The 16,414-nt window shown below is 41.0% G+C and overlaps 1 protein-coding gene across 3 annotated transcripts in view; it reads right to left on the bottom strand.

The window, feature by feature from the left end:
• SLC39A12 (solute carrier family 39 member 12) overlaps positions 1 to 10,663 on the bottom strand; it is an 80,823-nt gene extending 70,160 nt beyond the window's left edge. The window contains exons 1-3 of one of the 3 annotated variants that reach the window (XM_050805394.1): positions 10,353 to 10,663; positions 8,842 to 9,188; positions 486 to 767 (exon numbers count right to left, since the gene is read on the bottom strand). In XM_050805394.1, the coding sequence (XP_050661351.1) occupies positions 486 to 767; positions 8,842 to 9,102 (543 nt within the window). In that variant the 5' untranslated portion in view covers positions 9,103 to 9,188; positions 10,353 to 10,663. The remainder of the gene's footprint in view (positions 1 to 485; positions 768 to 8,841; positions 9,189 to 10,352) is intronic. The other 2 variants (XM_050805395.1, XM_050805396.1) reach the window with 2 other exon arrangements.
• Between the last annotated feature and the right edge of the window lie 5,751 nt (positions 10,664 to 16,414).

Here is a 16,414-nt window from a genome sequence, read left to right as displayed (position 1 = left end):
TACCATCTAGGGCTGGCAACCATGAGTAATGCTTTTTGCAAGCTGCTTCTTCAGTGAAAGAACTAATGATAATTTATCTCTTTCAAAATGTCTCTGCCTTCTCCTTTCCCAGCCAGAAGGCAAGGCCAAAAGAAACATTGCTCTCCACCACTACAGCTCAGTCCTTGGAAACTGGTCAAAATGCCTTGGGGTCACACTGATTTGAGTACTCAGAGGGACTCAGGAGAAGACAGCTGCCGTTTCACCTGGAGTGCCTGTCCACCCACCCAACTTCTGGCAAAAACTCCTCTTCCAATTAGTCATTACATTTCCTCTTTTGGACCTGGAATTTTAAATTATGTCATTTAACATCTCATAACCAAAACCCACAAATACTTACCTCCCTTAGAAGTTCTTGAATGTCTTTGAAATAAATAAGGAACAAACAATAAGGCTCTAGGACTGTATCTCAGTAGCAGAACCAGTTAGCCATTTTGCCTTCTTACCTGGCTTTGAGAAGTGTCAAAGTACTGCCTGGTGAAAGCCAAGATATCTTCTGTCTCATTCTGTGAAAGGAAAGAGGAGTCTTCATCCTGCCTGAGGCTCAGTAGGCTGTGTAGGTAAAATTTATACTCTTTATTACTCATGTTGAGCTTTGAAGAACAGATCTCTTCCTGATGAATAATGTAATAGAGAAGGAGAAGAGAAACTCTCTGGACTACTTCTTCTCTAAGCTGATCTTCAAAATTTCCTCCAGCTATTAGTAATAGTGCATCTGGTTCAAAGCACTGTGGAAGAAAACAATGACAGCAACAAGAGAAACAAAACTTAGCAAATAGTTCCAGAACACTAATGACCACCAGGGTCTTTGCTACTTATCATTTTATAAATAGAAAGGAAAAGCAGGCAGGATCAATAGCCAGATTCAAAGAGTTGGACTCCCATATAACAATGATGCCCTTCCATGAAACCCTCTTTTTCCACTAAGAGTAATTCCTGACTCCAACTAGGGTGGCCACAAGTTGTTGACCTGTTGCCTGTGTAAAACAGATTATTCTTTGGCTTTTAAAGTGATGCCCATTTGCTTTTAGAACAAAATCCAAACTCCTGGCAATCTTCTTTTTGTTCTGGCTCCTGTCTACTCTACCCTTCCTTCTCTTAGCCTTAGTCCAGCACCTCACTTAACTTCTGCCCCTGTGATTTTATGTCAATTTCACCAAGTTCTTTCCCACAATCTTCCAGGTCTCCTTGTTCCCCTCATTCTTCAGGTTTCAGGCTAAAATGTCACCCTCTCACAACACCTTCCTAAAGATTCCCAACCTGCGTTCCCTAATACAGAACTATCTGATAGAAATACAAGTCACACCGCAAATATGAGTCACATATGTCATTTGAAGTTCTTTAGCAGCAAGATTTTAAAAAGTAAAAAGAAACAGCTAAAAGTAACTTTTGTAATATTTTAACCTTATGTACCAAGATTAAATTATTTCACCATGTAATCTAAATTTTTAAAATTAAAGATATTTTATATTTTTCTTCTTGAACAGTCTTTGAAAACTGGTGTGCATTTTATGCTTACTAGCACATCTCAGTTTGGATGAGCCACGAATCAAGCACCCAACAGTTACATGCAGGCTAGTGATAACTGTGCTGGACAGCACAATTCTGGAATACATCATTTAAAAATTTTTCTTCATAGCACTCGTATTGTAAAATTGCTTTGTTTACTTGTTTATTCTCTCTCTTCTCTATGAGAACCAGTGGTCCATAAAGAGTAGATTTTGTCTGCTTTTTGCATAGTTCTATCCTCAGCATATAGCACGATATCTGGCACTTAAGAGGTGTAAAAATTTTACAAATGACTTCCATCTGCCCCTCTTCTAGCCTATTTAGGGAAATTGCCAAAAATGATTTTGTTGAAGGGAATCAGAACATACTGCCCCAAAATATGCCACCATAGCATATTGATTATTTTGAGCTGAAGGCAACTGAGAAACAGCAGGCACGGGAAGGATTCTCTGCCCTGCCCCTTACTATCTAAAAGCGGGGCATAAGTTTCCCATGAGAAAGGTATCCTTGCTGTATCAGGAAGAGGAGAATGTTCTTATCACTGGAGATGGGGAGTTAATGCTGAGATGAACCTATACAAACGAACCTTGCTAAAATAATCCTCCATTGGTATAATTGTTAAAAAAAAAAATTTGGTTTCACATATATATTTCCTAGTCACTTTCCCACAATTTACCATCTCTAGTCCAAATTCACTTTTTTTCTTACTCTTGTCAGATCCCCACAATTTATTACTCTTTGTTTAAATGATTTATAACCCCCTGGGTCTAACCACTTCTTTGGAGTTTTCACTTTCTTTATGATGCCCCTATTCCACATAAAAATATTAACATCAAACAAAATGTGTGTGCTTTTTCTCCTGTTAATCCATCTTTTGTCCATTTAGTTCACAAGCCCCAGCTACAGAATTTAAGACGTTAGAGGAAAAGTCTTTCCTCCCCTGCACTGTGCTGCCTTATTGGTTTCACAAACCATAAGCACATGCCCAGCTCCTGCAATCTGAGAAGTTTATGTGGCATAAGGGATTTGGATAAGTGTTGTGGGACAGTGAGAAAAAGACACAGGAATCGTGGACCAGAAGCTTTCTCAGCAAGAGGGAAGCTGCCTTTCTTCAGAGACAGTTGGGGAACTCCTGAGAATTCTCACAGGATCTGAGAAGCAGCCCCAGGACACAGCCACAGAGTGAAAGCATTGAGAAACGCCTGTCCTGACTCCCAGACAGATTTGTGCCATGGTGGGGATATTGTACTACAATATATTTTAATCTAGTCTTCTTTGAAGTGGAAGTTTTGGGGGTTCTAATTTCAGTTCTGCTGTACAACCCACTGTGTAGCATCTGCTATGTAATCATCTGAGTCAGGAAGAAACAAATGTCATCCATCTCCAAATCAAAGCATAATCACATTCTTCATAAAACCACACAGACTTTAATCACTCCTGAACCCAACTGCAGGGGGTCAAGTACTCAAACAGAGGGGACCCAGGGGTTCCACTAAGACCAACTCTCAATGTGGATATTAGGCTCCACTTCTAAAACCTCGGCATCCATTTTCTGTTCCCTAAGTAACCCAGAAGAAAAGTCCACACCTTGGTAGCTGATGGCAAGGCTGACACCAAGACCCAAAAGGCGGATCCATTGAAATAAAAGTGTAATAAAGCTATTCTCTGTACCAAATAACCTCCTGAAACTAAACTATTGGTATCATTAACTACAATTTGCTGGTAGCCATGTGCCCAGCAATGTGCAGAGTACCTTTTACATTCAGTTATGCCTTGCTGTATAATCTCATTGGTTCTGAAAAATGCCCAAAGTAATGAATTTTTTAGTAATAAGAAACCTATTTTATTATTTTAAGTGTGAGAAACAAAATGTCTCCGGCCTATGTAATAAGCCACCAAATATTTCTAAATATTTGATTTTTATAATATAAAGCAACTAGAAGACCAATTACTCAATTATTTAATGCACAACGAATTAATGCATACATTTGTGTACAGTATGCAAGGATATTGCAAAGAACATATGAGTTACATCTTTCTTCATGAGAAAAGTTTACCCATAGAATATGTGAAAACCAAGACTAAGGTGGTAAGAAACTTGCCCAAAGCTACACAGCTAATGGTGGAGAGCACTGTTAGTCACAATTCCTGCTCTTCCAAGAACAGGACCCATTCTTTTATTCCTTCCTTTTGTGCCATGGAGAACACAGGCTGTGGACCCATTGACATACTTGATGGGCAACCCCTCAACCAGTAATTTTCTCTCCCTCCTATTTGATGGGAGTAGAGGTCAGTTAGGTGGCTAAGAGATTGGTCCAAGCCTAACATCAATAAGAACAAGGATATGGTACAACCAGAGCATGGAATGAGTTTATGTTATACTTTCAAGTGCTGCTCAGGTTGTTTGATGGGGCTGGGTAGGTAGTAAGAAGAGTGTCTATGTCTACAATGCAAGGAGTAGCACGCTCATGAGGCCATGAGACCACAACCATGTGGCAAGGCTTGGTGTATGAGCACATGACAGAACATGTGGCCACATTTCAACCCATCTGAGATGCGGAGACTCCTGTCCATGCATCACTCTTCCTCAATGTCTTTGCCATGTACCTTTCCAGGGTTGGAATTGGAATCCATGGCACGGAACAGCAGAGAGCAGGGTCCGCATGTAATCGTGTGGGTAGGCATTCCAGAACTGTGTATAAAAGGTATACAATATGGAAGGTACAATTGGTTTCTAGCTTTGGGAAGCTTGAAACAGTTGTAGAAGCATCTTTTGTCTGAACAGAGATTTTGGTAACCTTGAATGCACAGGTGTTGTGTCACATTTGCTTTGATTTTTTGAGGCCTGCTACACTAAAGCTTAATTGTGAATCAAATGACCATGGGCTGGAAACCTTTCTCCCATTTATAATATTTGAATCTTGAAGAATGTATTTTAATACAGAAGGCGGTGGCTTGAGGAAAGAATACAGGTGGAAGCCTCAGAAAAGCTAACATAAAATAAGAATTCCTCCCCTGGACATAGATATGACGAAAAGCACACTACTGGGACTGTTGGATGAGGACAGAGCTGGAATTTTCAGTTCATCACCACTAGATTTGTTTTGTTGTTAATGTTTTTAGAAGTTGGCTCAGTTGTGTTTGGGAGAGGATGTTTAGCAAAATGTTGCAAATACTGCCACCCCACAGGCATCAGTATCTGTCCAAGGCTGCCTTCTCTGGTGAAGCAATTCTTTGTTTAAGAAGAATGGACTCATTCAGGAATAATCCATTGATTTTCCTTTTAATCTTGTCAGGTGGGGGAATAAGGTTTAAGGAGGGGAAAAAAACCTCAGAGATTCTGGGAATTAGTTTTAATGACTTTATAAGGAAATAAACTTTGGGAAAAGACTGATTAAAATGCAAGGAGAGGCTCCCCTTACAAGCTAAACAGGCTACTAGGATACTTGGTAGTAATGGTCCACCACACCCTGTCGCCGCATCACATGGCCTTCCCCAACCTTGAAATTCAACTTTGCTTATGATCTTCACCAGGTGAGGGACTCAGTGGACAAAAAGCAACATGGTAGCTATCTTCTCCTACATCAATAAGACAGCTGTCAGGCCTCCAGGATAAACTCTAGGGTTTTAGACTGAAAGGTATTTAACATTTGATTTTGAGTAATGGGTAAATCTTAATTATAGAAATCTAAGAACTTAAAAGAGACTGTCTTCTTTTAAGTTCTTAGTTCTATAAGGTCTTTTTTTTTTTTTTTTTTTGCAGGGGGGTGGTGGATGGGGCGGTGGCTAATAATTGACTGTAAATATAAGAGAGAAAGTGTATTTCTTTTTTTCCTGACAAAGAGCTAGAAGGATGTTGCTGATGGCAGGTACTGGCTCTTTAGGGTCTGTACTAGATTTAGTGGGTCTTCTGACTGACAAAAAGTTTTTAACTGAGAAGAGTTCAGATCAAATTGTTAGATAATAAGACAAAGCTGGGTGTTTTCCACACTTTATTCCATGACAGTTATGACAAGAGAGTCAGGGGCTAGGGCTAGGTGTGAATTAAATGGAGACCCTTAAAGCAGTGGTTCTCTGCTTTGAATGTGTCTAAGAATCGCCTGGAGAACTTGGTTTAAAATCCTCAGAATGTAGGACAGTGGAGGGGGGCCTAGGGCACAGGCGGGTGGGAGATTCTGAGGAATGGCGCTGCTCTAGTGTCTCTGGAAAAGGAGAAATCAGACATTGCCGTGAGATACAGGGAACAGAAGGAACTTGCGCTCCTATATCTGACTTTCTGCGTATGTATCCATGAGATTCTCATAGAGATCTGATTCCTAAGGAGAACATGCATATCCATGAGATCCCCCACAGAGATCTGATTCCTAAGTAGAACATATATGTCCATGAGATCCTCAGAGATCTGATTCCTAAGAAGAACAAGTATGTCCATGAGATCCTCACAGAAATCTGATTCCTAAGGGGAACATATATGTCCATGAGATCCCCACAGAGATCTCCCTGAGGAGCACGTGTCAATGAGATCAACAGAGATCATCCTGGGATGTGATACATGACTCAGACGTGACTCAGAGATTTGTTCCCTGAGAACATATGTGTCCATGTGATCCTTGCAGAGATCTCCCTGGGGAGCACACATATGTCCACGTGATTTTCACAGGTATCTCCCTCAGGGGCATATACACAACCATGTGACCCTCACAGACATCTGACCCCTGAGGAACATGGGTTTGTCCACGTGGTCCTCACAGACCTCCCTGAGGAGGGGCTCATGATCCCAGCCTTCCGGGTGAGGAAGCTGAGGCTCCACATGTTTCAACACTAGAAGGTGCCAGAAAAGGGCTCTTTTCCTCTCAGAAACCTGTGTAGGGTTATGGTTCTCATAGTTATTGAAGAGGAATGTATTGTTTTTGGAGTTATTTAACCCCTCATGAAGTTCATTAAAACTATATTCTAACCATTCTCATTAAAGAAAGAAAAAGCCAGGATCAGCCCAGAACTATTCATTTTCAAAGACTGCAGCGAGACTGAATTTATTTTAAATGTGCAGTGCTCTCAGATACTTCAGATTGACTTTTTAAAAATTCCACTTCCTATACAGACCTAAAATTGGAAGCATTTTTCCTCCCAACAAATCCAAGATACCTACTTCCCTCTTTATTCAGACATTTAGGGATATGAACAAACCCCCTTAACCTCTCTTTTTACCACAGAATTTGTAGCATGAACCCTTCCTGTCAGCAGACAAAGTCCTCAAATGACAGAACAGACTCGGCCACAAGCCGAAGCCCTGTGGTTTACGCCAGAACCGGGGCGTTTGTGAAATCCAGAGGACTCTGTTTCCTCTCTCTTTTCATGAATGATGGGAGACATTTCCTAAGTTCCTTCCTGGTGGGTGACCGGGGTGAACTGAAGGCTTCTGAGCAGGTAAAGCTGAGACTCACTTCTGCTTCACCTGCATTTCTTTCACAGAGAAGGAGGGTGAAGCTATTAAAGATGGTGTTTCAAGTCCTAGGAATGGAACTGATTCAAATGGAGACCAAATTAGCTAAAGTCCTGATACTGTCACAGAAAACAATAAGTGCTCAACAATCCTTCCCCCAGCCCTGAAAATGGAGAACAATTTTGCATATTTACCTTCCTCCCAGCAAAACTACTATTCAAGCAGCCTTAATAAGGCACTTCACGTCATTAAAGGAGAACATTCCCCTGAAGCGAATCCTCAGAGGACATGAATAAGAGATGACTTCTGGTTATTTCCAGTGGGACGTCTTGTGTTGCTATCTATATATATTAATGTCATCACAGATGAGTTGCCTATTATAACACATTTCCTCTGGGAACCATTGGGTATTTTAATAATTACTGAATTATTTATTGCTCACACAAAGCAGAGAAAAATTCTCTATGAGCAAGACCTCTTCTGTTACGAAAAAACAAAACACTTGGTCAGAAAATATTCCCCTCCCCTCCCTCCCTCACCTCAGAGCTATGCATGATTGAGAAAGTCTGCCAAAATGTATTTTGGAGACAGTTAGCTTTTGTTTTACTTATTTATATATGCTTTCATTTATGCATTTATAGGTTCATCCTAAAAAATCTCATGGGTCAGGAATGGGATGGAGCAGGTTTCATTTTTTCTTTTGTAGTCATTTAAACACATGAGTTCTCACCTCCTTCCATCCTACCCCACCCTTCCTAATGAAGAGAGTCTCAGCCACCGCTGACATCATATTAAAGTGACCTGGAGTCTGGGCACCGCGGCTCACACCTGTCATCCCAGCACTTTGGGAGGTGGAGGCGGGCAGATCAAGAGGTCAGGAGTTTGAGACCAGCCTGGCCAACATAGTGAAACCCTATCTCTACTAAAGATGCAAAAAATTAGCTGAGTGTGGTGGTGGATGTCTGTAATCCTAGGTACTTGGGAGGCTGAGGCAGGAAAATCACTTGAACTCGGGAGGCGGAGGTTGCAGTATGCCAAGATCATGCCATTGCACTCCAGCCTGGGCAACAGGGCGAGACTCTGTCTCAAATAAAATAATAAAATAAAAAATAAATAAAATAAAATAAAATAGTGACCTGGAGAGACTTTAAAAAGTTCTATCCTAGACAAGTAAAATCTCAGTCTCCAGAGGTTGAAGCCCAAACATGGGTATGCTGGGAAACCTACGCAGCTGATTCCAGTCAGGGTTGAGATTCACTTTGTAGGCTAAGATCAGGCTGTGATTCAGGCCTCAGGAGCCATGGGTGCAACTTCAGCTCCACCTGCAGCATCTGTCTCCCCAGCTCAGATTCCTCATTGTTAAGATGATTATCCAATCATTAACTACCCACCATGCATAATATTAGAAAATACCATGCCAGGAAAAAGTACTCAAAAATCCAATTTTGGACAAATATCAGATCACATTATGCTCCAGCAAACAAATAGCATCTAAAACTAGTCACATGCAAGTGCACTGAAGGCTTTAAAAAAAGATTAGTCAATCAAAAAAGAAAAGAGGACTAAAAGTTCACGCTCACAAATAAATACCTCTATATATGCAGAAGGACTCTAGAAAGCCTTACATAAACATCATCCTTTCAACAACAAAAATGTCCCTAGGTGCTATACATAGAACGCTGAATGATTTGCTGTATCTCAGATATGGAAATTATTTTGCCAGAATGCATTTCCCAATTGCATATTGGAAGATTAGCCTGTGATTTCACGTTACTGAAATAAATCCCTATAGGATCCATTGCTTTCTTTTGGACATGCCCTGATACCTGACCCCATTCTATTTCACTAACCAGATGGCAATCTCCTTGCATTCCGTTTCTCCTCCGTGGGCACCCAGTTTTCTCCAACAATGTTTTGATGAGGCTTCTTGAGTGGTTGTGGGGTGGGTGGTCACCAGCAGAGAGAACCTGTAGCAGGTCTGCCAGTTGGCCTGAACTCCCACGGCCTCTGCTGTCCTGGGCTGAGGGTTTGTCTGTCTCAGTAGAAAAAACACGGCTGAGTAGAAGAAACAATGGCACCCAGGATATTGAAAGCTTTGTCTGGAAGCACATTTCCACGCTTCCTCCACCTTGAGTCTGTCTTGGATGGAGATAAGTATGTTGCCGTGTACGGGGTAAACTTGTAACCAAAGGAATTTCTGTGGTAAAGGGGAAAAATAAAGCCTCAATTATTGTGCCTGCAACATGTTTGAAAGGATTCATTAATTGGGTGGCTAAGCTGATTTGCAATGACAAGCTGTTTCTACACAACAGGCGGTCTGTAGGTAATTTCTAACCCCAAATGGCAGGAAAGTTCCATGGCTGTAGACTTTCAAACTGCACAGGCAGCCAAAAAGCTTGTTAGATTGCCTCTCCCTAAACATAGTGTCACATATTAGGAAGAATAAGCTTCTCCATTTTCCAACAGGTGGTACAAGCTATAGGACCCAGGTTGGGAAACACCTTATGTTTATCCCATTATAAAGAACTCCAAGTGATTTGTGGTCCTCGCCCTAAATAAAAAGAGGCAATAAATTCTACTAAATGACCAACATGATGTTGAGTGTAAAAGTTTTAGGCCAGGCGCAGTGGCTCACACCTGTAATCCCAGCACTTTGGGAGGCTGAGGCGGGCGGATCATGAGGTTAGGCGTTCGAGACCAACCTGGCCAATATGGTGACACCCCGTCTCTACTAAAAATACAAAAGTCAGCCGGGTGTGGTGGCGCATGCCTGTAGTCCCAGCTACTCAGGACGCTGAGGCAGAAGAATCACTTGAACCTGGGAGGTGGGGGTTGCAGTGAGCCGAGATCGTGCCACTGCACTCCAGCCTGGGCGACAGAGCAAGAGTCCATCTCAAAAAAAAAAAAAAAAAAAAAAAAATTGGGGGGGGTTAGACAAGGAAAAGTATTAGAAGAAAATAGTAATGTTCAGAAAACGCAGGTCTGTTTTTTCAGTTTATTAAGAGTTGAGATTCTAGAGTAGGAAGCATCTTAGAAAAATAGAATCTCAAGACCTCAAGAACATGACACACGCACTCACTCAGTGGTGACTAAAGGAGTGGGGGATGACTTTAGAGCCAATCAACTTCCTGGAAAAAAAAATTATCTTTCTGTTGATGGCTTGAGGCATCTAAAATGTTAACAGCATCTCATGTCAGATCTTGGCCCAGAGATGAGCTGGTAAATGACTGTGGGCTAGTAACGAAGGTACTGGGATTACTTTTATGAGTTAAAAACAACAACAACAACATTTTCAGGTTGTTATGTTAGCAATTTAAAAGTGACAGAGGATGATGCAACCATTTCTAACCCCAGTGCTTACCTTCAGAAGAAAGATAAATGATTCTTTATCTGGAGCTCCACAGCCTTTTAAATCCTGGAGAGTATTTCACAGTCACAGAGTTCCCTGTTTTTAAAATTCTTTGACTGTGCACTGGGAGCTAGAGAGGATTATTTCAGGCCAGAAAAGTTTTCAGTTGCTATGGAGAGAGCTGCTCTGAAGGTAACAATGAAGGTGGATAAAAGGGAGAACTTTCTGTCTGGTAGATTTTCAGGGTAATCAAATCAGGGTGGTTCATGAATTTAACTTTTTAGATCAAGATTTAACCAATTTTCGTAGGCTCGCCTACTGTCACTCGCCTTTCAAGGGACAGAATCTAGGTCAAAGGATTTCACCTCGCAGAATAGAAAGACTTTAGCGTTAGATGAAGATCTTTTTTTCTCTCCGGTTGATTCTGTTTCATCCAGGCTCAAACCAAGGATGTGTTGAAAAGATAGGCTCTTTGGAACCCTATTTGTTTTGCAAGATGCAGAAGCCTAAAAGATTGAAGGCTTTCGTAATGAGATGTTTTCAAATGAAAAGTATTGGTTGAAGGAATGAAATTCTTACCAGGGAAGTAGGTAGTATAAATGAGAAACTTTAATCAGCTGCACATATTGTGATCACCAGCATCAGTGGTCGGAGTTATTATGTCAGATCCTTCATGCTCCACAAAACAAAGCCTTCCAACAAATTATTAGTGAGTAAATAACTGAATGAACAAAGTGGTTCATTTTCTAGGAGGCAAGAGAAGTTAAATCCTAAGATTTCAGAGTGGGAAGAGTACATGCCCACAGTATAGGGGTTTAAGTCAGCTGGTGGGCAGGTAGAGGAAATTCGAGATCAGGATAATTAGCCTCATCACTAATTGGATATGAAATCTGGGAGCCATAGGGTGGGATGTTCCTGACAGAATGCTGGTCACTGATGGAAATACAAAGGCAAATATTCCTAGAAAATTCCAGGCTTTTTTTTTTTTTTTTTTTTTTTTTGAGATGGAATCTTTCTTTGTTGCCCAGGCATGAGTGCAGTGGCGCTATCTCAGCTCACTGCAACTTCCGCCTCCTGGATTCAAGTGATTCTCCTGCCTCAGCATCCTGAATAGCTGAATAGCTGGGATTACAGGTGTGCGCCACTACGCCTGGCTAATTTTTTTGTATTTTTAGTAGAGACAGAGTTGCGTCATTTAATGGTGGCCAGGGTGGTCTCAAACTCCTGACCTCAGGTGATCTGCCCACCTAGACCCCCTCAAAGTGCTGGAATTCCAGGCATAAGCCACCATGCCCAGCCAGGGCTCCTCTGTGATAAGCCCTCAGGGAACAGTTGGACTCAACTAAACTGTCAAGGAAAGGGACTTGGCTTGTGCCTTGTGAGCTCTGTGCTGAGATTAACTGAAGTTAGAGTCTGGAATCAGCAGTCAAAGAGAGGAGCAGGGAGTTAGGACTGAAAGTCACGCCCTTTAAGCCGAGAGTCTAGTTGAGGCAGAGAAGTGAGGAGAGAGCAGGCTCAGGACCAGAGTGGTGCCCGACCACCGCTCCCTGCCAGCTCCTCTCAATGCCAGCTCTCATCCCCATGGTGGGGACCACTTGAGCATCTTTTTTTTTTTTTTAAGATGGAGTTTTGCTCTTGTTGCCCAGGCTGGAGTGCAATGGTGCAATCTTGGCTCACCGCAACCTCCACTTCCCAAGTTCAAGCAATTCTCCTGCCTCAGCCTCCCGAGTATCTGGGATTACAGCGTGTGCCACCACACCCAGCAAATTTTTTGTATTTTTAGTAGAGACCAGGTTTCTCCATGTTAGCCAGGCTGGTCTCAATTGAGCATCATTTATTAACCATGTCCCAGTCTCTAAGACTTAGTGATGAGATCACTAAGGAAAAATAGTCCAATCCCTATTCAGCAAGTTCTCTGGTCCTACTATCACCTATGTTAAGTTGAAAAAAAGTCACACAAATTTAGAAAAGAGACTTTATTTCTTACAAATGGGTTACAGCCTGCAAGGTGGCCATTCTGATAGGCTGGGAATCACAGCGTCGGCCATCTACCATTTGCAGGCACTTCAAAGGAGGAGGCATTGGGGCAAGAGCTTTATGCTGAACAGGTTAGCAAAGCATACATATTCAACAGGTTACAGGAGGTCCTATGAATATTCATTAAAGATCATCCTGATGCATGGATATTGAACATGCATGTAACACACAACTCATGTTCACCTTGAGGTGGAGACTTAACATTTAAGTGTATTACAATTAGGTCCTGTATGTCAAAAGGTGAAGGAGAGACACAAAGGCATTCAGTGTGTAGCTTCTGAAACTGGCTAGAACCAGTCCATGGCCAGTGGTCTCCAATCAGGAGAAGTTACTGAAATCAGTCTCTCATCCAAACAAAGCTGTAGTTCTGGCTGGTAGAATGGGGTGTCAGTCAGTGCCTGCAGGCTGGATGAGTTGTAATTGTTTTCATATTGCGTACCTCAAGGTCAGAGCTTGTTTAGCTGCTAGAGAAAAATAAAAACCTAGTGGCAGTTAGAACATAGCTTAGGGTATGGTATTCAACCCTGGTATGGTGTGGCCTTAGGTCCTGTTCATAATTTGACATCTTATTGCCACAAAGAGTCCATTCCAACAGTCTTACAGTCTCCAATGAGCAAATCCTGAAATCTGCTCAAGTCTCACTGGATAACCTGCCTTGTTGCTGCAGGACTGGATCCTGATTGGCTTTGACCAGTGCACTCCTGAGACAGTGGGGGCTTCTCCTCCTCAGCACCCAGCCTACCTCTTGTGGGGCCTTCTCTGGCAGTTGTATGAGATCCCTCAAGTATGATCTACCTCTAGGCCTGGCTTCTCCCCATATCTCCCTTTATGCTGTCATCTTCCCTCTTCTCAAAGGCACTAATCTTGCTAAATAATTATAATAATGTTTATTAACATTGATCATCTCTTACGTCTAGGCACTCTGCTAAGTAACATTATGTTTTCTCAATAATAGCAATGAAACCTAGTTTACTTCTCATGGTACAATTCAGAAATGCCCAGGGTCACACAGCTAGTAGGTGCCACCAGAAATCCAGGTCTCTCTGCCTCAATTGGTGCTTGTACTACTGGGCAACTATCTGTTGCAATGGGACCCCATATTTTTATCTGTAATCTAAGATTCTTTTTACAATGCTGTATGGACACACAAATGACTCAGATGAACACTCATCCAAAAGGGAAATAACCTACTACATTTTAATTTTTGCATTCTCTCCAAAGCCTCTTCAGCCCAAAGTCTCAGAAAAAAATGAATTTTAAAAAAATTGTAGAACTTTGTTAGTCTAGCTAGTGGTCCTTCTTTTAATCTTTTCAGAAAACAAGCTCCCAGGAGGCGGAGCCTGAAGTGAGCTGAGATCCGGCCACTGCACTCCAGCCTGGGCGGCAGAGCGAGACTCCGTCTCAAAAAAAAAAAAAAAAAAAAGAATTTTTCCTGTCTCTATCTCCTTCAGTCGTGCTCTGATCTTAGTTATTTCTTGTCTTCTGCTACCTTTTGAATTTGTTTGCACTTGCTTCTCTAGTTCTTTTAATTGTGATTTTAGGGTGTCATTTTTATATCTTTCCAGCTTTCTGTTGTGGGCATTTAGTGCTATAAATTTCCCTCTTAAAACTCCTTTAACCATGTCCCAGATACTCTGGTACATTGTCTCTTCGTTCTCATTAGTCTCAAATAACTTCTTTGTTTCTGCCTTAATTTTGTTATTTACCCAGTAGTCATTCAGGAGCAAGTTGCTTAATTTCCTTGTAGTTGTGCAGTTTTGAGTGAGTTTCTTAATCCTGAGTTATAATTTGATTGCACTATGGTCTGAGAGACTGTTAATTATGATTTCCATTCTTTTGTATTTGCTGAGGAGTGCTTTACTTCCAATTATGTGGTCGATTTTAGAATATGTGCTATGTGGCACTGAGAAGAATGCATATTCTGTTGATTTGGGGTGGAGAGTTCTGTAGATGTCTGTTAGGTCCACTTGGTCCAGAGCTGAGTTCAAGTCCTGAATATCCTTGTTAATTTTCTGTCATGTTGATCTGTCTAATATTGACAGTAGGGTGTTAAAGTCTCACACTATTATTGTGTGGGAGTCTAAGTCTCTTTGTAGGTCTCTAAGAAGTTGTCTTATGAATCTGGGTGCTCCTTTATTGGGTGCATATATATTTGGGATAGTTAGCTCTTCTTGTTGCATTGATCCCTTTACCATTATGTAATGCCCTTCTTTGTCTTTTTTGATCTTTATAGGTTTAAAGTCTGTTTTATCAGAGACTAGGATTGTAACCCCTGCTTTTTTTTTTTTTTTTTTTTTTTTTTTTTTTTTTTTTTTTTTTTTTTTTTTTTTTTTGCCTTCCATTTTCTTGGCAAATACTCCTCCATCCCTTTATTTTGAGCCTATGTGTGTCTTTGCACATGAGATAGGTCTCCTGAATACAGCAGACTGATGGGTCTTGACTCTATCCAAAGAAGAAAAGAGAGAAGAATCAAATAGACACAATAAATGAGGATATCACCACTGATCCCACAGAAATACAAACTACCATCAGAGAATACTATAAACACCTCTATGCAAATAAACTAGAAAATCTAGAAGAAATGAATAAATTCCTGAACACATACACCCTCCCAAGACTAAACCAGGAAGATGTCGAATCCTGAATAGACCAATAACAAGTTCTGAAATTGAGGCAGTAATTAATAGCTCATGAACCAAAAAAAACCCAAGACCAGACAGATTTACAGCCAAATTCTACCAGAGGTACAAATAGGAGCTGGTACCATTCCTTCTGAAACCAGTCCAAACAATAGAAAAAGAGGGACTCCTCCCTAACTCATTTTATGAGGCCAGCATCATTCTGATACCAAAATCTGGGAGAAACACAGCAAGAAAAGAAAATTTCAGGCCAATATCCTTGAGAAACATCAATGCAAAAATCCTCAATAAAATATTAGCCAATCGAATCCAGCAGCACATCAAAAAGCTTATCCACCATGATCAAGTAGGCTTCATCCCTGAGATGCAAGACTGGTTCAACATGCACAAATCAATAAATGTAATCCATCACATAAACAGAACAAATGATGAAAACCAAATTATTATCTCAATAGATCCAGAAAAGACCTTCAATAAAATTCAACATCTCTTCATGCTAAAAGCTCTTAATAAACTAGGTATTGAAGGAACATATTTCAAAATAATAAGAGCTTTTATGACAAACCCATAGCCAATATCATACTGAATGGGCAAAAACTGGAAGCATTCCCTTTGAAAACCAGCACAAGACAGGGATGCCCTCTCTCACCACTCCTATTCAACATAGTATTGGAACTTCTGGCAAGGGCAATCATGCAAGAGAAAGAAATAAAGGGTATTCAAATAGGAAGAGAGGAAGTCAAGTTGTCTCTGTTTGCAGATGACATGATTGTATATTTAGAAAACCCCATCGTCTCAGTCCAAAAACTCCTTAAGCTGACAAGCAACTTCAACAAAGTCTCAGAATGCAAAATCAATATGCAAACATCACAAGCATTCCTATACACCAATAACAGACAAACAGCCAAATCATGAGTGAACTCCCATTCACAATTGCTACAAAGAAAATGCCTAGGAATACAACTTACAAGGGACATGAAGGACCTCTTAAAAGAGAACCACAAACCACTGCTCAAGGAAATAAGAGAGGACACAAACAAATGGAAAAACATTCCATGCTAATGGGATAGAAGAATCAATAACATGAAAATGGCCATGCTGCCCGAAGTAATTTGTAGAGTCGATGCTATCCCCATCAAGCTACCACTGACTTCCTTTGCAGAATTAGAAAAAACTACTTTAAATTTCATATGGAACCATAAAAGAGCCCGTATAGCCAAGACAAACCTAAGCAAAAAGAACAAAGCTGGAGGCATAACACTGCCTGACTTCAAACTATACCAAAAGGCTACAGTAACCAAAACAGCATTGTACTGGTACCGAAACAGAAATATAGGCCAGTGGAACAGAACAAGACCTCAGCAATAACACCACACATCTACAACCATCTGATCTTCG

Source organism: Macaca thibetana, chromosome 9, assembly GCF_024542745.1.
Source record: "Macaca thibetana thibetana isolate TM-01 chromosome 9, ASM2454274v1, whole genome shotgun sequence".
NCBI lineage: Eukaryota > Metazoa > Chordata > Mammalia > Primates > Cercopithecidae > Macaca > Macaca thibetana.
The sequence above is the reverse complement of the archived record's forward strand: the minus strand, read 5'-3'. Positions and strand labels throughout refer to the sequence as shown.